Source organism: Cyanistes caeruleus, chromosome 20 (genome assembly GCF_971803275.1).
Source record: "Cyanistes caeruleus chromosome 20, bCyaCae1.hap1.1, whole genome shotgun sequence".
NCBI lineage: Eukaryota > Metazoa > Chordata > Aves > Passeriformes > Paridae > Cyanistes > Cyanistes caeruleus.
The window spans coordinates 4,352,667-4,375,104 of NC_141720.1; the positions used below are offsets into that span (position 1 = coordinate 4,352,667).

The following is a 22,438-nucleotide window of genomic DNA, read 5'->3' on the forward strand; positions in this document are numbered from 1 at the left end:
AAATCAAATAATCTCCTAATATCAAATCCCCACTCATTAACTCCAGCTGTTTTTCCACCAAACATTCCTTATTTGCCTTTCAAGCCAGACCTGAGGCATGCAATTGTTGTTTGTCCTAAACTGTTAAAATCTTTGAATGAGCCTTAGCAGTGATGGCTGATTAATTCAACAAAGGATGACTGGAAATGGGAAGCAAAGTCAATGGTAGGAAACTTTGCCCTTGGTTTCAGCTTTCCGAGGCATGTGAATTCCTTTTTCCTCTTCTTACCATTATGCTGCATCTTTTCTGTCAATATACAGTTTTGAAAATAAAGTGTATATATAGGAATATTAAAGGCCATGTATCTTCTCCTGAACAGTTCATTGAAATTCCAGCAGGGTATCTAGCTGTTCCCTCAACATTTGCCATCATGAATGTTTCTGTCCTTGTATTTCCGTAAACTATCTGGGACAGGGTGAGACTTCCAGAGGAGATTCCAAATACCAACTAAGGACTTCACTTCAGTCCATGGTTATCATCAAAATCTCTATAAAACAGGCATCTAACACATCCACTGCCTCTGCCAGTCATTGCTATCCTCACTACCAAAACTGAGATGTGCTGTGATCACAAATGCAGTTAAAGTCAGCTGACTTTTCCATACTGAGAACAGCTCAGCATTTGTATCCTGAACTTACATGCCATGCACAAAAGCAAAATCTTCATAAATGGCAGCTGTAGGAGCAGTAGGAAGATCACAGTCCAGTTCTCCTCTGATCCATGGTGGAGTTTGCAGGGCTGACAGTTGGTAAAAGCCATTAATATGTAAACAGCCAAATCTGATGTGGGATGTTTGAGAGAGCAAGGAGTGAATGTGTCATTTTGAGGTTTTCTTTTCTGACAGCAGAAAGGCACTAACTTTAAATATCAGGTTTAAAAGCTGTGATACAGAACTACATCATGTTAAATAAATACATCCTTTTTTTTCTACTCTGATAAATATTTTAGCAGGGAAAAAAACCTGGTTTTCTGCATTTTCTGTATGCACATTAATGAATCATGTGTGTACAAATCCAGATTAAAAGAAAACCTGAAGTCTTTCTATAATTTTAAGAACAGGATCATCCACAACACCAACAGTTCACATTAAATTAATATCTGTCTGCCAGTATCAATATTTATGCAGCATTAACAGGGCAACAGTTATTTTAAGACAGTATTTAGCTGAAAAGATCAAACTTGGATACCAAAGATGAGGTGTCTGATTTTGTATTTGGACATCTAAAAACCAGATCCCGGTTATTATTATTTTTGAACAGATGCTGAGCAACAGCTGCTTTTAATAGATTCAGAGGATTCTGTGATGTGAAGAGAAGTTTCTCTTCACATCACACCACTGACACAGATAACAGGCTGCAGGTCATTAAGCATACAAACCTCAGCCAGGATCTTTGGCCTAAATGTTCACAATCCAAAGACAATCCATGACTTTAAAAAAAAAAAAACAAAAACATTTATAGGCAAGTAAAAATGGTGATGTTTTTAGCAAGTGTTTAATGAATCAATCTGCTGGTCAAGGGTCTGCATCTGAGGCCTCTGCAGATCACACAGGAATTTAGGGTCTTACCAAAACTTCTGCCTTCCTCATTTTGTTTCCTTTTTCCCCTTGCAGGGTCCGGCAGGAGCCCGTGGTGCGCCAGGGGTCCGAGGGATGAAAGGCCGCAGGGTAAGTGCTCTCCATGAGCTTTCATCCCTCTCCTCTTCCAGACACTGGAAAAACAATCTGGAGGTCTAGTCTGGGGGTGTGAAGATGAGCAGAAGTTGGGCAGCACCCCCACGTTTCTGCTGCACATAAAGGCTGTGTGGTCCTTGAAACAAATCCTAGCAGGGAAGTGACTGCAAAGGATGTGTGAGGGCAGGGGGGTGTCCAGAGTACAGGTTATCATGGAAGTGGTCCAGCCTGCCTTTTCCAACTAGCTGCCATGTCAAAACACAGTTTATGGATGCTTCTGGTGAGATTGATGAAGATTTAATTGCCTGAAGGTATAGATGGGCTGTGGGGAAGGGTGCAGGTAGAAAACCAGAAAAGGTGCCTTCATTGCTATGGGAGAAAAAATAGCTGAGATATGAAGTGTTGTGATATAACCAGAGGCAGATGAAGGAGGAAAGGGTATGTCATGACATAGAATTAAGAGACCAGGCTGACAGAAATGGAGCTGGGCTGTTCTACCCATGTGTTCCCCTCAGTCCCACAGGATTGACATCTCCCAGCAGGGCTCCACAGGCATGTGAGGCAAGTGTGCTTTGCATTGTCAGTAGATCATATTATAACCATGTCCTTTGCCTTTCTAAGGATTTTTCCAGCCCTGATTTTATGTGTACATACCTCAACAGAGCCACCCTGTAAGCACAGGTGACTCCTCACCCTGCCTGGCCCCACTGGCAGTGCTATCAGTTTCCATTTCCCCCAACAAAGAGCTCACAGACACTCAGAGTCAGTTCTTGTGTGGCTCTCCCCAGCCTGTTTGGGTGACAGCCGACAGGACACTGACCTCTAGACCTGCCAAAGCTGCTTGTTTTCCTGCCTGTGACATCCAGCCCCCGTCCCACTGAGCTCTTCAATCTTTCTTCTCCAACGGGATATTTACTGCAGGAGCATTCCTGCTTGGATTGTTTTTCCTTGTCCAGCTGCTTTACAAAGTATTAATAGCAAGCATACATGAGTTCTGCTGAAGGCCCCAACAACAACATATTTTGCATTTCTCCCTCCAAGGATCTGTTTCCATGTTTCATTTTCAAGGACATACACTGGAGTAAACTATACATTTTACCTACTCCCACATTCTGCTTCTCCTGCAGCGGTATTGGAGCGGGGTAAAACTCTGCCTAAAGCTCTACCAGCAAGAACTGAGCCTCTGGATCTGCTGCTGGTGCTCCTGCTCTCAGCTCTGTGCTGTGGTGGAGAGCTGGTGTTGTTTGAGCACTGCAGTGATATAATCCATACAGAATTTGTGAGGCAGAGGGATGTGCTCTCTGAGATCCCCAGCAGGAAGGAGGAACCTGGGCTTTGCTGTGAAATTCTACAGATTTCAGTGGATATGATGTAGAGGAGTCAGTATTGTAAGAACCAGCGGGTCTCCTGCCTGGAGGATTTCTGTTTTGAATCTCTCTCATTCACATTTTCCTTCTCTTCATACTCTTAGAAGATATTCCAGGCACATAGTATCCTATGTTTGCTTACTTGCTCCTGTGATTCCGGCTCTTGCTTCACTCAGGATGGGGAAATGATCCCCCAATTGTAATTTCAGACATTACCCTCTGTCAATCCTAGCTTGCAGAAGGGATGTAATTCAGTTCAGAGTGGAAACATGAATGCAGCCCCTGCCAGATGTTTGTGGATTCTATGAGCTCTGTTTGTAGATGCTTCATTAAAGTTACTCTGCTTTTGAAGGAAACGTAAGTAGCAAATATGGTTTTGATTGTAAAGAACAATGGAGACTTTTTGGGGTCTGCATTTATGTTGTGATAGGTTTTATATTGTCAAGATATATATATTTTAAAAAGAAAAACTTTTAAAAAATTGTAGCCTTCTTTTTAGTCCTGACAGAGCTGTTGCTCCTTCACAAGTCTTTGTTTATTCCACCAAACTGATGCTGAGCAATCTTCCTCAAATGTTATTTCCTTTCTCCTCTTCCCCAAGGAGAAGAAACCTGGACATGTGAGCCCAGGCTCATTTCCCTTCATCTGTACTCAGCGTAGCACTTACTGGATATGTGCTTAACATCCAGCTAGCAACAGCAATGTACATGCTTAAACCTAATTATTGAACCAAATCAAGGTTTAAATTTGGAGGCAGTTGGTCCAGCAAGCCCCTCACCCTATGTCACTTAAATCCTAAAGCACATTTCTGTTAATCAGCTCCTCACAGCAGGAGGATGTGTGGTAAGGATAATGTCTTCAAAAAGACTGGGAATCTCTATGAAAGGCTGAATATCAACCAGAGCCATGATTTTGTAACTCACATTATAAAGTTGAAATCCTGCTGTAAAGTGCCTTACCTTGCCCTATTCTCCTGGCCAAGGTGCTTGTCATTATTTCTATAATTTTATCCTCTCTCTGCTGGGTTTTGGCTCAGGTGATACAGAGGAGCTTTTCAAATCCCCAAGCACATTTCTCTTTTCCACTCTGCCATTCATTCATCCAGTTCCTGCATCAGCTTCTGCCCAGGTGAAGCCTGTAAATCCAAGATAAGGAGAGCACACCTGCACTCCAGGCCCTTTGCTGCTCCGTGCCAGAGGGAAAGAATTGCTGCCTCTGCCACGTGGACCTGATGATTTCCAGCATCACCAACTCCAGGAATTTGTAAATGCCAGGGATTTGTAAAGTGGTGTTATCTAAACAAACCTGAAAATATTTGCCTTTCCAAGCCCAGCTGAGTTGTTGTTCATGGAGAAGTGGAGGGTATTGTTTTGCTTCCAGGGATCTTTCTAGTTGACTGAGAAAGCCTTAGAAGTGTTTGAGGAAAAGCTCGTTCCAGATCCATGGCCAGGGATGTCTCCCTTTGGCTTCACTCAAGGCATCTGCTTGCTTTGTTGTTTGGCCAGACTGTGATAGGAAAATATCAATATTTGGATAACTGGGTAAGGAAGGAGCCTTGGGTTTCTGGAGAGGAGCTACTGAGTGCTCCTTCATGCTGCAGTTCAGAGGCTGGGCACTGTCTCTGAGCTCTGAGTAGGTGTTTAACAGGAGGGAATGCAGCTCTGCTCTGCAGAAACACCCTGTTGAGCACACAGTTCTGCAGGAATATTGTCCACTTTAGCAGCAGGATATATCCCCATTGCCTCACCTGCCATGGCAAAGCCTGGAGCTGAGTTCCCCTGCCTTTGTGAGCCGTTCACATCCAGGCACCATCGTCACCCCGTGTTTAGTCTGGGGTATCTGATAGCGCTGCTTGGTGTTCAGCACTGGGAAATGCTGGCCTGGCCTCCACTGACCAAAGGGTACTGAGGGTCCAGGGGGAGCCCAGGGGTTGTGCTCAGCCCTGCTGGCAAGGCCAGGCTGCCAAGCCTGCAGGGGGAAGGCACCTTGAGGAGCCTTGAGGCTCCTGGCTTTGGGACACTCCCTGGAAAGCTGCCAGGACCTCACTCACTCATCTCTAACCAGTGTTGTCAGTAAAAGAGAGATTTAAAAATTTAACTAATTGACTACATGTAGCTTTTCCTGTCAGGGTGGATAAGGGGAAGCCTTTAGCCCAGGTTTCAGCCCAGGAGGCTGGAGAAGATGAAGCTTGCCACACACATTTGAGGATAGAGAGTCACTTTCTCCTTCTTCAGGTCAGATGCAGATGAGATGTGTTGTGATGGGATTAGGCAGGTGACTGCTGTGAAGTGAGATTGCCCTGGCACATCCTGCCATGCTGGTGACAGGGCTGTGCTGGAAGAGGTGAGGATGCTGTAAACACTTCCCCAGCCAGCCTGGTGGGAGCCACAGTCATCACTGAGCACCTGACAGCCTCCACCTGGCTCAGAGCAGCCCCTGCACTGGCAAAGGGGCTGGACAGGGCAGGACAGGCTACAGAAGATGGGTCTGGAGGGGCTCATTCCAGTTTCCTGCCCAACTTCCCAACCCAGATCATCACTGTAATTTCCATGTCCCACTTATTTCTGATCCCTGTTCCTTCTTCCAAGCCTGAGCTAAAGGAATTCTTGCCCTCTGCACATCCTTCCCCTGCTTCACTAGCAGGTCACCACATCACCTCAGATAGCAAAGATGTAGTTGCACAAAATATCCAAGTGGCTGCTCAAAGGAAAGGGGAACAGTTTGTTTTCCAGGGAGGATGAGCATTAGGTTGTTGAGGATGTTTTCCCAGCATCATTCCCATGCCTCCCATTCCTCCCTTCTCAATGCAGGTCTGGGTATTTGCTGCATGTCCCAGTCACCCCAGGCAGCCTCCAAGATGCCTCCAGGCCCTGCTTTCCCACCACCCCAAGTAACAGGGCTGTCTGACTCAAGCTGTCAGTAGCCCTGCTTTTAAGTGACCTTCTGGTCTTTGTCATTGTGCTTTGAGGTTTATAGGGACATGGCTTAATAAAGCTTTTGGTCTTTCTCTCTGATCTAGGGGCCAGCATGAGCCACAGCACTTGGGATGTGGGGCTGGTGAGAGGTGCTGTGACATTTGTGCAGCACAGCCCAGCTGTGAAACACCCCTTTGGTTGTGGGGATCCCATCTGGGGCACAGCCCTCTGTCTGTCTGTCTGTCTGTCTGTCTGTCTGTCTGTCCTGGAGGCCAGGCTGAGCACTCTGCAGAGCTGTGCCATACTGGCAGTGCGATACAGGCTCTTGGTTATTCACTCCCTGCTCCTCTGAGCAGCACAGGGCTTTGCCAAGCTCAGTAGGAGTTTTTGCATTATTTTATATTGACAGTGTTTGTCTGCTGTAATAATTTGGCTGGGGTTCCTATACATTTCTGCTGTACACTGCTTTTCTTTGTGAGTGTCTCTCTTTGCCTGTCATCCTGGAGTTGCTTTTCTAACACACTGGCTCCCTAGCCCCGTTATTACTTTTGGCACTGGGTTTGCATCCCGATTAAGCACATTGGCTCCTGTTTTCCCTTTCTGCATTGGCCAGCTCTCAGAATTCCTCTTAGCACTACAATCTAGCACTGCTCTGTGTTTTTATTTATTATTTATATTGCAGTAGTGCCTAAGAGTCCTAACTGAGCTCATGAACTGATTGCAAACATGGCATCTGTTAACAGAGTCTCTTCATATGGCCTTTTTTAACTCTTATTTTCTTTCACTGTGGTTCTTTATTCTCTGTCAGTGTGATGCACTGGTCTCTGGGGGTCAAATGGTGCAGAGGGTTGTGTGTTCAGCTTTCGTGAAATAAGCTTGAAATACAGATGGTCTTTAAAGTCCCTTTCAACCCAAACCATTTTTTCTGTGATTCTCTGATCATATCCTTACCATTTTCCTAGGAGCCCTCACTTGGAACCCTCTAAAAGAACGAGGGTGCCCCTTCCTCAGTGATGCCCAAGCTGGACCATGAGCTGTTTAATTTTAGCTACTCACACATGCTCATTTGCAGCAGGATGTGTGTCCCACACGCCTCCCGAGGTCCCTGTGCCCACTGCCCACTCACACACCCAGGAGCAGATGCTGGCCATGGCACCAGACCCTCCCCACCTCCACTTCCACAAGCACCTGCCTGAACAGCAGCCAGATCTTCAAATATCACGTAGCTGTAGCTGAGGCCTTGGAGTTCAGCTGCCAGTAAATACACCTTTCTCTCTGGGAGGAGTTTGGGGCTCAAGACAGTGTGAAAGTCCTGTACACTGGGGGTTGTGCACCTCTATGCCACCACTGTAGCCATGTGACAGTGGGGTGTGGCAAGGGTTAAGGACAAAGGTGTTGGACAAGTAAGGTTTCTAGGAAGGAAAATGTTTGTTGTCAATAAGGTTGGAGCTGCAAGTTTGTCTGTGCATTGCAAAACTATTGTCAGAAAATTAGGCTGTTCCTGGCCTGCTTTTCTCCTCTGGCTTGGGTGAGTGCTTGGTAGTTGGTTTAACAGGAATAAAAAGCGCTGTGTGCTGGTAACGGTGAGAAATGAAGCAACAAAACAGAGAAAGAATCTTTTTAGTCCTGGGCTCTGAGCTGCTGTGCTCAACACGAGCAGGTACAAGTTGGCTTAGCCAGGATTGATCTCATGGACTGTCCTGGTGGCCAAGGCTGAAGTGACAGCTGGATTTTTCCAGTGAGCCATATCCTCTGTGTTCTTATTTTTGCTGCTCTTTTGCCTCCCTCTAGGGTGCCAGAGGGCCTGATGGACCCGTAGGCGAGCCAGGGTCGCGAGGTGTCAAGGTGAGTGCCAAGGCTGCTCTCAGATGTGTTGTGAAATGCTCTGGGCAGGATCAAGGTCACATCCAGGAACGGGGATGTTCAATTGCTCCACGAAGATCAACCAGCAGGGATGAGTTTGTCTTGCAACCAGAGTAAAATCTACCCAGCACTGGTATCAGGGCCCTTGCCCACACTCCCAGCTGGTTGGGGTGTTCCTTGGTGCACAATCCCAGGCATTTGGCCTCTCAAAGCTGCAGGGAGCTGGAAGGGAAATTTGAGGCACGAAAATGCAAGAGCAGATGGGCTGGGGCAGAAGAGCATCACCAACAGCTTGTGCTCCTGCTGACGTGTCTTTGTCTCTTTGTTTTGCAGGGCCAACCAGGGGAGCCAGGCAGGGTGGGCCCAGATGGGCTGCAGGTATGTCCTCTGTGAGAGCCAGAGCTGCCAGTCCTGGGGACACCCACATGTCCTCAGAGCCCTCCAGGACAAAGCACCACAGGTGTGTCAGCACATCCCCAGCTGATAACTGCTGTAACTGTGTCTTCACAGGGCAAGATGGGGGAGACTGGGGAGACTGGAGCACGTGGCTTCCCAGTAAGTGTCCATCCCTTCCATTTAATTTCATAACCTCAAGTCCTTAAGTTTTGAGTCCTGGTCCAGGAGGAAGAATCTGGACCACATCTCACACCTACAGAGCCAACTCTCCCCTCCTTTCACTGGAGCATTTTTGAGGTGCACATTTCTGCCAAGAGATGTGAAGGATTGCTGCTGGGTTGAAGCTGACCCTGGTGTTTTTAATTTTTCTAGGGTATCCAAGGACCTTCTGGACCTCCAGGAGCAAAAGGGGCTCCAGGAGACCCGGCAAGTCTCTTATCACTCTCTCTCCATCTGTCTTTCCTTGCACACAGTCACTTCATTTCTTTCTCTGTCTCTTCCCCACCACTTATCCCATTCCCAGCTTCTCTGTCCTTGCCAACTCCAGCGTGGTCAGAGATGTGAAAGACTTGGCTAGAGTCCTAGGAGCCATAAGGAAAGACAAGGTCAGACCCCTGGAAAGCAAAAGGGAGTCATGGATCTACCAGGGAGAGTGTAGGATACAGCCTGGGGTGGGTTTTGGAAGGGAAGGTAGAAAAGAAGGGCAAGGCTGGGTCTGGGACAGGGTCAGATGTAGCAGAAGAGCTGGAGTGTAGGTAGTAGAGTGGAAGGGGGAGCAGGAGGGAGGCTGATGGTGTCAGAACTGAGCCCACAGCTTTGGGGGAGTCACTGGGGAAAGACACAGACCTCAAGGAGGGCCAGCAGTGCTGGACTGTGAAGGGAGAGAGTAAACCAGACACTTTCAGATTACCCACTGCAGCTGTTTTAGATGGGACCCAGGAAAATGATGGGTCTTCTGAGCCCTTTGCCTGCTAAGGTAACTCTGCACACCCACTGCTGGTCTCTCCATCCCACTAGCCAGATCTTGCACAGTGAGAACTCCTCTGAGATGTGGGAGGGAACTGGTGTTTTATCCTACAGACCATGGAAGTGATGGCCCCTCAGAGATGAAAGCAGCTGTATGAAAAGAGCCTTGTGTCTCTATTTTGCAGGGTCCCCAAGGACCACAGGGGCCACCTGGGCCTTTGGGAGAAATGGGGCATAAGGTAGGTCTGACCTTTGTTCCTGTTTGTTTTCCCCTTCCATCAGGAGTGGCGGGACTGAGGGAGGAGTAAACATGTGGGAACATCCCTCCACACACCTTGCAGTGTGGAACGAGCAGGAAGGATTCCCCTTAAATCTGAAAGCCAGCTTCCAAAACAAACAGTAAAAATCAGAAATTCAAGCACCCTTTTCATCACAGGCCACAGACACCCAGCTGGTGGAAGTGCAGACCCATCTTCTCAACAGAAGATACATTTCAAGGGTGACCACGGCAGGGACCAACTTTTTGCACCAGGGTGCAGAGTCAGGGAGCCAATACAAGCACAAATCAGACTGAGTACCAGTCTTTCCCTCTCCCTGGTGCTGTTGCTGACACACCACAGGTTTGCCAGCCCACCCAGATGGCCATGGCAAGGCAGAGGCTGCTGCAGCCACTGCAGGAAGCTCAGAGACGCCTTTGCTGCTGACGGTGCTGCTGGGCTGTGGTTGCCATGAAGCAGTGACACAAACACACCAAAACCCAGCAGCAGCTGCCAAACTGTGCCCCAGTGGAGTGCAGGGGATGCCTCCATGGTTTCCCCCAACTCCTCTGCACTTTTGGCTTCATTTCAGTCCTCTTAAAATAATATAGTCTTGGCTCCTTCTATCACGTGTGCCAGTGCCCCTTGCACAGCTCCTTTCTGCAGGTCCTGAGCTGTAACACAGACATGAAGGTGGCTTTGAATGCAGTCTATGCAAAGTGTGTGAGTCATGAAAGTTTCCATTCTCATGGCTGCTGGAATGAATGGAGCGAGCTCTCAGCATGGTAAACCACACTAGGGAGCTGGAAAGCAGCTACTGAGCCACTCTGGATGCTGCCAACCAAGAAAGTACAGACCTTCATTCAAATCTGTAACTCCTCCAGGAGCCTTTCTCTGCACTGGCACCTCTGGAGAAACCAAAGCAGGATTTTTGCTTTCATTGGAGCTTGAATTTTCTCATTGCGTGACATGACCATTTGTTCACAAACCCAACACACACCCTGCTCCCTCCTCTGCTTGAATCCAGTTCAGCAAGCCAGGAACTGGCTTTATTCCCTGGGTAGCTCCCTTGACTGTGTGCTCTTTTTTCCTTTATTCCCAACTGTAAAGAGAAGGGAGATTGTTGTCTGGAATGCAAATATCATAAGTAAATAAACCACTCAAATCCTTTAAAGAGAAGCTTTACTGTCCCATCTTTGGGGTTGTTTTACAGACTCTCATTCCCCACACTTCCCAGAGGTAGGACCAAATGTACAAAGATTAAAGCTCCCAACAGATCTTGGTACTAAAGATAGTGAATGACTGTGACCCCACTATCAGGGGCTGCACATGGAGCTGGACTGAGTGAGAACAGTTTGCAAGGTCATTCTCACATCTTCCATCTTTTTATCTTAATTCCTATCTTTTCCCAGGTCAAACACTCACTTTTGGCTCTTTGGGGGATGCCAAACTCCTCTACCAGAGTCTGTGCTCACACGAGAGTGAGAAACTTTCTCTCAGCCAGTCCAGCCCAGGCTGTGGATTCTGATCTGAGCCCAGGCATTGGCCTTTGGATATTTGCTGGCCCTGTACAGCCAGAGACAGCTGGCTGATGGATATCCATGCTCATCTGGCCAAAATTTGTGCTGGAGTGTCACCTTGCTGCCCTCACCTCTCCCTTTAGCTGGCAGCACCATCGTGCCCCTGCCTCTCTGTGAATGGGGGGCAATGGCTCAGCTGGAAGATGTGGCCTGTGGGGCAGCTTGACCCTCATCAGAAGGAGCCTGTTGGTGCAGAGGATGTGCTCACACCAGTGGAAATGGAGAAGTGGGGCTGCAGGGAAAAAGAGCACAGCCAAACCTTTCTGTTACCCACTGTACCAGCCCAGCCTGCTGGACCCTCACAAAGAGCTTCCAAGTCTAATTCTGGACCTTTTCCCTTCTATCCCAGCTGGTTCCAGTGCTGCTCCCTGGTGGGGTTACTAACCTTAGAAAGCAGAGGGAGTGGAAGGAGGCAGAGAAGGGTGCTTGGCAGAAGAGGCTGGGGAGAGGGGAGGTGTGAGAGTTGATCAGAGCCCTCCCAACATCCAGGCACGAGGGGCCTCTTTGATGCTGTGGACCCTGAGCCAGCTCCAGGGAGGTAATTGCATTGCAACCAGGGCTTGGCTGTCCCAGGAGAGCTCTGCTAAAGGAGTTATGTCTTTGATCTTGCTTTCTGCTCCGCTACAATGGGTTTTTTCACTATCTTGTTGGGTTTTTTTTCCCAGGGACCGCCAGGCTCAATGGGACAACCTGGTCTTGCAGGTGAACCTGGCATGAAGGTAAGAAAAACCCCAAGTGTAATTTCTCTGTCAGACTGGGGAGATAAATGGCAGCTTGTGTTCCTGAAGGGCTGAGTGGCATTGCAGGTTTACCCTCCAGCAGCCAGAGCTTATAGTGCATTCAATAAAAGATGAAGTTTAAAAAATCTAAAACTGGATAAATTTTAGCCATTTTTACAAATTCCTGAGCCCCATCCTGAGGGAGAGGCCACATCCCAGGGATCTGGTGCCTCAAGAGCTGTGAAGGACCTTGGAGATGAAGCTCAACTCTTTGCAGATCCAAATCTCAATGGAGAGAGGAGTCCTTGAGACTCAGAGATCCAGGCAGCTTCTAATTTGAAACCAGAAGAGTCTTTGGAAGGTCTCAGACTTAAAAATACCCTCAGACAAGGTCCTGACACAGTTTCCAAGCCTCAGCTCTCTGGGGACTGAAATCCTCTGATGGTTAAGGGGGAAGGTTGCCCTGCTCCAGACCATGAATGCACCTTCTTGTCCACATGAAAGCCATCTCTTTGTCTGAGTAAAATCCCAGTGCTGAGCAGCTCAGAGGGGGCTTTATTTAATCCTAACCCCCTTGGTCTGAAGATTTGCTCCTGTGAACAGAGCTTTTGAACAAACTCTATGTGGGGATTAAATGCCATTTCCTCTGTGCTGCTCTTCACTCCCACCCCCCACCCCATCCTCTGCCATGTTTTCCTTGGCAAATCTTCTGACACTTCACTGGAGCTACCCTGTCTCTGGCATCCTGATACTGCATGAGTGTTTCAGCTCCAGTGCTCCCAGCTGGCCCTCCTTGGAGCAGGACATGATGATTTGCACAGACACCCCTTTACCTGCTGGCCTTGCTGGGAAGTTTTGGAGTCAGAGTCCCGTCCTGCTCCTTCTCCAAGCTGGAAGGAGTTGGACCAAGAGCAGTTTGCTGTGGGATGAGGTTTATGGATGACTCAAACCTTTTTCCCTTGAATCTTCTGCATTTTCTGAGCTCTCTTCCATGCAAAGCAGATCGTTGGGTGGGCAGGGTGGCAGAGAGCTGCCCCACTGCCACATTGGCAAGCTCCATTTGTTTGCCAGCTCCACTGCCTTCTGTTCACTCATCTGTCAAAGATTCAGGTCCTTCTGGAACTGGGGCTAAAAGAGCTGTTGGGGCTTTTATCCTCCCTCACTCTGCCACCACACCACATTGTACCTGCCCTGCTGCTTGTCTATGAAGGACCATGCCAGAGAATTCCTTCTGGATCTGCAGCTTCAGGCAGCTCAGACCCCTCTGTGACCCTCATCCTGCCAAGCATCATTGCAACAGAGCCTGTGAGATGTGTCCTTCTCTGCTGGGCCTTTGAAAGCACAGCTGAAGGTGTTTGTGTGGGAGAAAGAAAGAAATAGTCAAAATTAGGAGTGGGATGGGAAGTACTTGATGCTCCCTCACTGTCAGTAAACAGCTTGTCTCCCCATATGTGCTTCCTTCTTTTTAGGGTGATCCTGGCCTGTTGGGAATCCCTGGAGAGCAAGGTCTCGTTGGCCCAAGGGTGAGTATGGCCATCTCCTGGTGGGGCTTCTGTGCCTCATCAGTTCCCCAGAGGTGCTGTCCTTGCTCTCCCACAGCCTGCAAGGGCTGACCCTGTTCTCTGCATCCCATGACCCTCCCAGCCCCTGTTCCTTCTGCAGGTTCCCCACAGAGCCCATCAGCCCAGCTCAGCAGCCTGGGGCTCTCAGATGCCGCTGTGACGCCGAGTGTGAGAGGGGCAGTGTGGGAACAGACCCCTCCTGTTTGCTGGCGGCTGTGTCCGTGCAGGGCCAGGCACACTGGAGCAGAAGGCAGCTTTAAGCAGGGAAACACTGGATACACTGTGTAGGCGTGGGAGGGGGGATGAATGCGTGGATTGAGGCTGGCAGGGGCTGTGTCCCTTCCCAGGACTGAGGTCAGGAGGATGGAGCAGGAGGAGGAAGCTCCAGGTTCAGTGGACTCAGAGCTCCTCTTACACAGGGAAGGAGGGCTTCCCCCAGACCAGCAGCAGGTCCAGGGAGGAGAAGCTGCGGCTCAGAATAGAGTGAGAGGCTGAATTCCTTCTCTTGCTCCAGGAAGAGTTTGTTCAGCGTTAGGGTATGAGATAAGACACGTGTCAGAGTGCAGGGCTGGGCTCCCATCACTGCAGCCTGGCTGCTGCTGTGAGCCAGCTGCAGGAAGCTCAGGGAAAAACACATTTAGGCACAGCCTTATGGTGTTTGCTTCTGTCCACAGGGAGAACCCGGGCTGGAAGGGGACAGCGGGCAGCTCGGGCCAGATGGGATCAAGGTAAACCTCACTGCCATGGAGCTGCAGCTCTCACCCACAGCTCTGTGCACCCAGGTCCCTGTGATTCCCAGAGCCAGGATGAGGCCAAGGGGATTATTGGGTCCTCTGTGGAATAAACCTCTGCCCTGCAATCTCTAAGGACTGCAAGCACACTTAACAAACCCCTCCTGTTTCACTCCTCTACCCACGTTTTTTGGCATCTGATCAGATCTCCAAAAAGGTCAAGTTCTTCAAAATCTGGTTTCCAACGATTTGTCTGTTTTGAGTCTTTACAGATCAAATTTCCAGTTAATCAGGAATTCCTGGGCCTGGCAAGGGAAATCAAGAATTGTCCATCACTCTCCCCTGCACCACTGACCAGAACAATGTTAGAGAGTAAAGAAACCAGATTCCCTTCCCTTGGCAAAGCCCCAGGATCTCACTCAGGGTTCACTCTGTGTCTCACTGCAGTGAGTTTGCTACCTTGCCTTTGGAACAGGGCTCTGATTCCTGTCCCTGCACAGCCAGCCTTTCCAAACAGGCCAACAATTTTGTTCCATGGAAAGAAAGAGCAGCCTATCCCACAACAATGCAGTTTATTGCTTCTTCTAGTTAAGCTATTTGCCATGTGTCTCTACTTCTGCTTATCTCTGACTGTTGGACCAAAAATCTCTTCCTTAAGGACAATCAAGGCTTCTGTATTCTCTTGCACTGCTGGCTGTGCCCAGGAGCTCTTGAATGAAACCAGCTCTTTCCACCCCAAATGTGTCTCTGGACACTTAACCAGATGTGTCTGTGCTCTTATCCAGATGAGATCTTGTTGAGCTCTCCCAACACAGGTGCAAGAGGAAAATGGTTCAGCTCAAGGCTGCTTGGCTGCACATGTTGCTCTCAGCATAAAACTGGCCTTTATCATTGTCTCCATATAATTTTGAGTGGTGGTACTGAATAATACAAAATAATTACAATATTTTGTTTATCTTGTTAAAAGAAAAGCAGCTATAAGTTTATTTCTTACACTTCCATGATTGTATTTCTGGTCTGCGTTCCAGGTGGTTGATCTTGCCAAACATTGAAATTTTATTATCTGACAGACTTTTTCATGATATTCAATGACTGGCTTCACCAGAGGAACTTTAAGTGGGTATTGGGAAAAATTTCTTCACTGAAAAGGTGGCCAGGCATTAGAACAGGACATGCTGGAGTCACTATCCCTAGGAGTGGCACTTGGGGGACATGGTTTAGTGGTGGGCTTGTCAGTGCTGGGTTGAAATTTGGATTCATTCATCTTAAACATCTTTTCCAACCCAAATGATTCTTTGATTGTATGATTCTGTAATTGTCAGAGCAGTGATTTGACAGGATACCCACTGCTCAGGCCATAGATCCTTTACAGGGCACAGTGACACAGTTTCACAGAGTGTTTATTGGAGCCCTGGGCTGATTTCTGTTTGGCAGCAGGAGCCAGCAGCTGCTCCAGACAAACCCATCCTATTAAAAGTTTTTCAGCATCCCAAACTCAGAGCTTCTGGATGACGCAAGGGAGACTTTCAAATCTTGTCTGCCTGCCTCATTCACGTGGGAGGTTCAGGCCTTATTTCAGGAGAAGCAAAGGGGTTCAGGTTACTCTGTGAAATGGGGGAGTTATTTCTCCTTCAGCCAAGAGATTTTAAGGAAAAGAAACCTGGGTTTGCTCCTTTTTTTAAATGTCAAGCGTATTTATGACTCATCCTCATTCATCCTTTTGCTTGCAGGCTCTCTTCCTCTCAGACTCCTGAAATATTAATTATGTGGTGGTGTTTTCCCTTGCAAGAGCTTTGCACTGTGACCCATGTGTTGTGTGGGTATGAAAACCTCCCACCCTCCTCTCTTCCACAGGGAGACAAAGGAGAGCAAGGCCCAGAAGGAGAGAAAGGAGAAAAAGGCAGTGAAGGACTGAAGGGAAAAGAAGGACCTCCTGGATATCCCGGCATCCCAGGTGTCCGAGTGAGTCTGTGAACCAGCCCTTGGTGACCCCTGGGTTCCTGTAGGGATGACTTTGTGAACCAGGACACTGCTTTAGGGCAGGAGGTCACCTGAGACATAACTTGTAAAAACTACGGTAAAGTGTGTTGTTTTCATGAAAATCTGTGTCCAGGAGATGTTTTGGTCTGTCAGCTAGAGAATTGAGAGTGTGAATGTGATCTGCCACAGGCTTTGAGAAAGGGTGCCTCCCTCCCACACACCTGTAAGATGGAGCCCACACAGTGTCAGAGGGGGAGGCCCAGAGAGGAGCTGGTTTTTCCCTGGTTGCCACGGCTGGCTTGGGCCTGGAGCTTGGAATTGGCCACCTTGTGCCTTCTCTGATGGTTACTTGCTTGCTTCAGGTCTTCCCTTCTCAGATTTCCCCATAAAATATAGAAAACAACTAGAAGAAATCAGCAGGATATGACTCCTGAATCCTCAGTGAATATCCTGGGCATGTCTGGTTCACGTGGAGGTCTGATCTTGGTGCTGTAGAAAGAAAAAGGTTGATTCTGGCCCTGAGATGAGAGGAAGGAGGGTGGTGTCAGGTGGAAGAAAGCTCTGCCCCAGTGGGCTGCTCTGCAAGTCAGGCCTTCCTGCTTGAAATGTGGAGTTTATCAGGTTGATGACATGGTTTATTCATTGTGATTGCTGTCTTGGATCAGAGTTATGGAAGGTGGGAAGCAGCAGGGCCAGCAGGTACCGCCGAGCTCTGGGTGGACGCTCCATGGTGAAACACTGATTTTCCTTTTGGTGGTGTTGTGGCTGGCTAAAAGGAGGGCAGGGAAAAGGGTGTGAGGGGATGGAAGCAGCAAAAGAGTTGGATTTATGTTATTTTTGGGCTGAGGTTGGGATTAGAGCACTGACTCGACTAGAAAGTGGAAACATTGGCTTCATACTGTAGTGCAGCACCATAAATGTGCAGAATAAGCCTGTAGTCCTGCCCCAAATAAGGCCACCCTTGGCCACAGGCCGTGCACCCAACAGGGAGCCCTTTCAGGACTGGGATCATACCACAGGCAAGGGTGGTCCCCAACACCCCAGCTCCTTCCCAGCTGCAGGCTGGCACAGCTGGACAGTCGCCCTCCATGTGCTGTACTTCTGGCTGGTTCATGTGTTTATATTGTGTATGTTTTAAGAACCAATAAAAATACTAAAATCATGCAAAAGCCATATTAAGTTATAAAGTATAAAATACAGATTCTCTCAGACTCTGTCCCTGCTGTTTGCCAGCATGTCCCTGGGAACATGATGCTGTTTTCTGTTTTATTTAAAAAAAAAAAAAAGAGTCAATAGAGCCAAGATTCCTGCTCATAATCACTCCCTTTCAGTTGGTTTTTTTTTTGTTGTTGTTGTTTGGTTTTTTTTTTACTGCAGAGTGCTATATTTCCATTTACTATTCTAATATACTTCTTTGTATTTCCTTATGCTTAAACTCAGGCAGACTTTCAGACCTGCATAGGCTCCAGATAGTGCTACCTCCCCTGCCAGACACTGTTACCTAATACACAGGCTGCTGTTCCTGTGCTCACTGAGGTCATTTAAATATGGAAGTCCTCTGACAGAAGCATTTTCCTTCTCCCATTACTGAGAATTACATTCTACATTCCAGTGGAAAGTACACATAACAGTGGGATCTTCCTTAGATTTCTGTCAAGGTTTTCAGCTCAGAGGTACAAACTGCTAGAGATAACTGCAAGCCCTTCATTTCCAGCTGAAGGTTAGAAGCTGGAATATCCAGCCAAGCCACCCTCTGGAGTGCTGCAAAAGCCACCACAGGCACAGCCCACCACAAACTGCACGGTTCTGTTAAAGACAGAAGTCTTTAAGGCTACTGGACTAAGATAACAAAAAAAGTCTTGTCATGGGGAAGTCGTGAAGGTTGTTCACCCAAGGGCAGATGTCAAGGTGACAAACTCCTGTCCAGGATTTGTGTGGTGGCATGGAAATTCTTTGGGGAAGGTGTTGGAGGCGCTTGGATTGCAGGGAGAGGGAGCATGTTGGGTTTGGGTGCTGCAGATACTGAGGGATTCCACACCAGCCTGTTGTGAATGGTTTTAATACTTCTGATGTGACAGTGTTCTGCTGTCCAATAATCAGTTTAGATGGTTTTAAGGACCTCATCTTTAGCTATTGCACCTCCATTTGGCCTCTCCTCACACCCCCAAGTGCTTGCATCTGTGCTTCACCACATTCCTGCGTGGATCCACTGATGTTTTCCTGGGCTTTTCCTCAGCTCCAGTATTTGTTGGGAAATCCTGCTCAGCTACAAAGGGGACAGGGAAGATGTTGATGCTTCTGTGCCCTTCGCAGGGGAGATGCACACACAGGGATCTGTGCAGTTATCTGTGCCAACAAACTGAGCTCTATTTGGGGGTGTGAAGCTCATCTTCTGCTTCTGGAAGAGGTTGGTGTTAGTTTGAGGAAGCTGATGCCCATCTGCAATTGTGGACACAAACAAAGTTCTCCTAAACCTTGGCTTGTCCCTGTGTTACTCCAGAAGGGGGACCCACAGGGACATGCCCTCCATGGACAGCAACAACATCTGGAAAACCCTTTCTCATCACAAGGTTCTGCAGCCACACCACGTCTTGAAGGTTTGTCCTTAGTGCCAAGGAAATGTTTAGTCTTAATCTTTATTTTGCTTATGTCTACAGGAATGTGACACTTCACTATCAAGTGTCCTTGTGACAGATGTAGGAAATGAGGTGCCAGATTGCTCTGAAATGATCTGACTTCATTGCTGGTACATTTTCAGCCCGTTTTGTATATCCTGGCCTGGAGCAGAGGCTGGTGCTGGCAGAGCAGGTACAGGAGCTGGGGAATTTGGCACGACCAGCTCACACCTAACATGGCAACAGGCCAGCATGAAGGATGGCAGGAGAACAGAGGATCTGCAGTCCTGGAGCTCCCTGGAGACGGCAGATGAAGGGATGTACCCCAGAGCAACTTTGAAAGCTGGAGGAAGCACAGAGGGTCTGTGCCACCCTTTTGGGTCCTGCAGAAGAGAGACACTCGCCTGGTGACCAATGGAGTCAGCAGAGGCACATCTGGCTTTCCTGAGCAGGGCTTCATTTTCCAGAGCATCTTCCTGATGCTGATAGCACATGCCTGCCTGAGCACAACCAAACTTCCCTCTGTGCACAGGAAACGTTTTTTCAGAGATCTTTAGCTTTAACTTGGCTCAGCCATTTCCAACATTAACATATCTGAAAACCAGTTTCCACTGTGGTTTTGAATCTCAAACAGAAAGCAGCAGGGAGGCCCCAGTCAAGTCTCCAGGGGTAGTTTGTACGTGTTTCAACGCCAGTGGATTTCTGCAAACAAACCTGGCAGCTGAGATGGTCCATGAGCTTCACAGCTGTGGCTGGCAGGGCTCGAGGCAGCTGGAGCTGAGATAAATGAGTATCCTCTATCTTTTGGTCACTTTGTCCAAGTTCACACTGCTCCATTCAGCCCCAGTTCCTGCTCAGTGGAGGGATGGGCCAGTTGTCCCCCTGGCCATGAGAGAGAAATCAAAGCATCAGTGCAAGATCCAGCTGGAATTTCCAGAGCTGTGCACCTTTCCTGAGCTGCTCACCCACATATTATCTCCTCCCAGAGGTTTCTGTCTTCTAACACAAATGTATTGCCTTCACTTGACCTGGACTCTCCTCTGAGCATGGCCATTTTCCCTCTGGTTTGAACAGCAAAAGGCTGAAAATCCCTTCCCCTTGCAGAGCACCAGGGACTGTTTGGGCATCTGCATTCAGAGACTGGCTGGAAATCCAGACTTTTTGTATGGGCAAGGCAGAACAAGGATATTCTCCTCAGTGTGTGGGAACACTGGAAAGTACAACAGCCTGGTGAACTCTGGCAAGGCATCCATTAGCAGGTGTCATGGTGTGGTTTGCCAAAATAAAAAGATCCTTTATCTGCTCATCTGTAAGGCTGTGAGGGAATAGTGCCACAGAGCCTGAAACACCCAGAGGACATCCCTGGAGAGTAACCTGCATTCACAAAGGACCTGACTGCCCATCAGAGCTGCTCATTGCATCAGAGGATGGTGGAAGCCAGAGGCTGAAGTCACTGGTGTGCCACCAACAACCTGGGCACAGGCAAGTGGGCCCTGAGAGCAACAAGTGCTTCCCTCTGCTGCTTCTCCTCTGCAGTGACAGAAAATGGGACATTTCAGCCGTTCCCTGGAAGGATGACAGATCCAGGGGTGGCTGAGGAAGGCCCAGGCCAGTTGGTGGAGGGAAGAGATGGGTTTCCAGCTGCACTCTGTGGCTCTGCACTGTGGTTTCTACAGTGTGCTGGTTGCCATACATGGCAGACATCTGATAGCAAGGGGTTTACAGTTCCAGGAAAGCAATTTGAGAGCCTGGAAGTACTGAAACACAACATGCTCTGAAACGAGAAATTCCCTCATTGTTCAGCAAAACTGGGAGTCAAGTTCTTTCCACTTCAATTTTAACCTGAAATCCTATCTGCAGTGTCATTCGAGCCATGTCAGGACTTAGAAAGCTTTCAGCCAGACACTCCAATGGTCTAAATTGCCATAAACAATTACATCAGAGAAGATCTTGCTGCATTTCCCGGCCCTGCTATGGCATGCAGATGTGCACCGTCAGCCCAGAAGAGCTGGAAGGGCTGTAAATCCTTTTGCTCTGGTGCAACAAGATCCAAAGTCCTTTCATTTGCTCTTCAGGAGGAGGGTAGGGTGACAGAGCTGGGCTGGGCTGGATAGCTGAGAAGGTTTTTTGAGGAAACTCACAGGATCAAGCCACACTCCAGCCCAGTACAGAGCATGGAGTGAACTCGTGGCTCTTGGCTCTGGTGCTGTGGTAACTCCCCAGAGCAGCAGCAACCCCACACACAGCTCTGGATGGTGTCCTGAGGATCCTTCCCATCACATTTTTGTCCCTCTCTGATCTACAGGCTCCAATCCTGAAGTGGTGGTAGGGCTTTCTGGCCAGGATGGACCTTCTGCTCTGAGCTAGCAGAGCTGCTCCAGCAATGCCATGCTGAGATGGGGCTGCTGTCTGGGCTCTGCAGTGCCAGAGCAGCGCAGGAACTTCTCATCCGACACATTGCTCTTATACAAAGTTGTCCAAACATCACTTACAGCAGAATTTGTCCCAGAGTGGTTTTTGCTCTTTGTTCCTTTCTGTTTCCTGCCACTGAAAACATGATTCAAAGGTTTTCTGTAACAAAGTGCCTCGCTCTGCTGTCGCTGAATCCAGCCATTCACTGCATGCACATGAGCCACAGCTGACAGCACCACATCCATGGCATTCAGCTCCCTGAAAACACTGAGGTTGCCAAAGGACAATCCTGGAGTCACTACTGGTTTTAATCTCTGCTCTCCATGCAGAAATTTATGGGGTTTTTTTGATAATGTACTGAGCTGTTGCTTCCTGGAAAAGCTGTTTTTTGTGCCTTGGACCATGGTCTGTCTGTGGAGTAATTACTTGAAAGAAATTTGTTAAACTCCCCCAGCTAGAGGGTGTGGGGTCAGCCTCTGGCTGAGCAGAGGAAGGAATGGAGAGCACCAGGCTTGGTGTGCAGGGCAGGGCAGTGTGTCAGTGGTATCAGCAAGATCCTCACACCCTTAACCTTAGCAAATGAGTGGTGTTACTCCAAATCCTGCCCTTGAATAATGTGTTAGGTGTAGATGCACAAGATAGTGAAGTGGCTTGCCCAGGGTCATGCAGGAGTTCAGTCGGTGGCAGAGGGGGTCCAGGGGATCACAACAGGCCATCCCCCTGCCCTACAACCTGTCCTTTCCAGTAGCTGCTGTATCAGTGGGGCCAGCTCCTGTACTGGAGCCCAGTCTCCAGAGCTGAAGGCGTTTGCACTAGAGTTACAGCCCTGGAGTATCATTACTCATGCAGATCAACACCCAGGAAAGCCTTAAGCAGGTATTTGTCCTGCCTCAAAAACCAAAGGTGAATGAAGTTGCTCAGAAGTGCAGTCAAATATGCTGAAAACCTCTGCTTTGAAGAGTATGAGACCAGGAGTCAGGGTGATACCTCTCTGTGGAGCTGCAGGCCTGGGTCTCCCTGATCATGCCTGGGCACCTCTGCCCATAGCTGCAATCAGCTTCTCCTGCTTTGATAACCCATGCTGGTGGCCCCAGGGTCAGTCTTTTCTGAGCACCCCACTTAGTGGAGAGGTACATGCTGGATTTTGTTGTTTGGGTGATATTATTGTGTGGGATTTCCCCCCTTTTTTTTTGCTATTCTGCTCTCTGTGACTCAGTCCACCAAATCCATTGAAACCTTTGGAGCAGGCCAGCATTGCCTGTGAGTCCTGTGCATCCTACAGGGAGTCACAGAGCTTTCCCAATCCCAAGGGAACTGCTGCTTGCAGCAGCTGAGGCTGCTCCCCTGCAGCTGAGGGGCCGTT

The 22,438-nt window shown here is 48.5% G+C and overlaps 1 protein-coding gene across 7 annotated transcripts in view; it reads left to right on the plus strand.

Moving 5' to 3' along the window:
- COL27A1 (collagen type XXVII alpha 1 chain) overlaps window positions 1-22,438 on the plus strand; it is a 184,895-nt gene that overhangs the window by 134,576 nt on the left and 27,881 nt on the right. For all 7 annotated transcript variants that reach the window (XR_015278128.1, XM_023938094.2, XM_086857913.1 and 4 more), the window contains 10 exons: window positions 1,653-1,706; window positions 7,786-7,839; window positions 8,191-8,235; window positions 8,368-8,412; window positions 8,626-8,679; window positions 9,405-9,458; window positions 11,722-11,775; window positions 13,245-13,298; window positions 14,012-14,065; window positions 15,923-16,030. Coding sequence is in view for 6 of the 7 variants with exons in the window: in XM_023938094.2 (XP_023793862.2) it covers window positions 1,653-1,706; window positions 7,786-7,839; window positions 8,191-8,235; window positions 8,368-8,412; window positions 8,626-8,679; window positions 9,405-9,458; window positions 11,722-11,775; window positions 13,245-13,298; window positions 14,012-14,065; window positions 15,923-16,030 (576 nt within the window). In the remaining variant the exon portion in view is untranslated. The remainder of the gene's footprint in view (window positions 1-1,652; window positions 1,707-7,785; window positions 7,840-8,190; window positions 8,236-8,367; window positions 8,413-8,625; window positions 8,680-9,404; window positions 9,459-11,721; window positions 11,776-13,244; window positions 13,299-14,011; window positions 14,066-15,922; window positions 16,031-22,438) is intronic.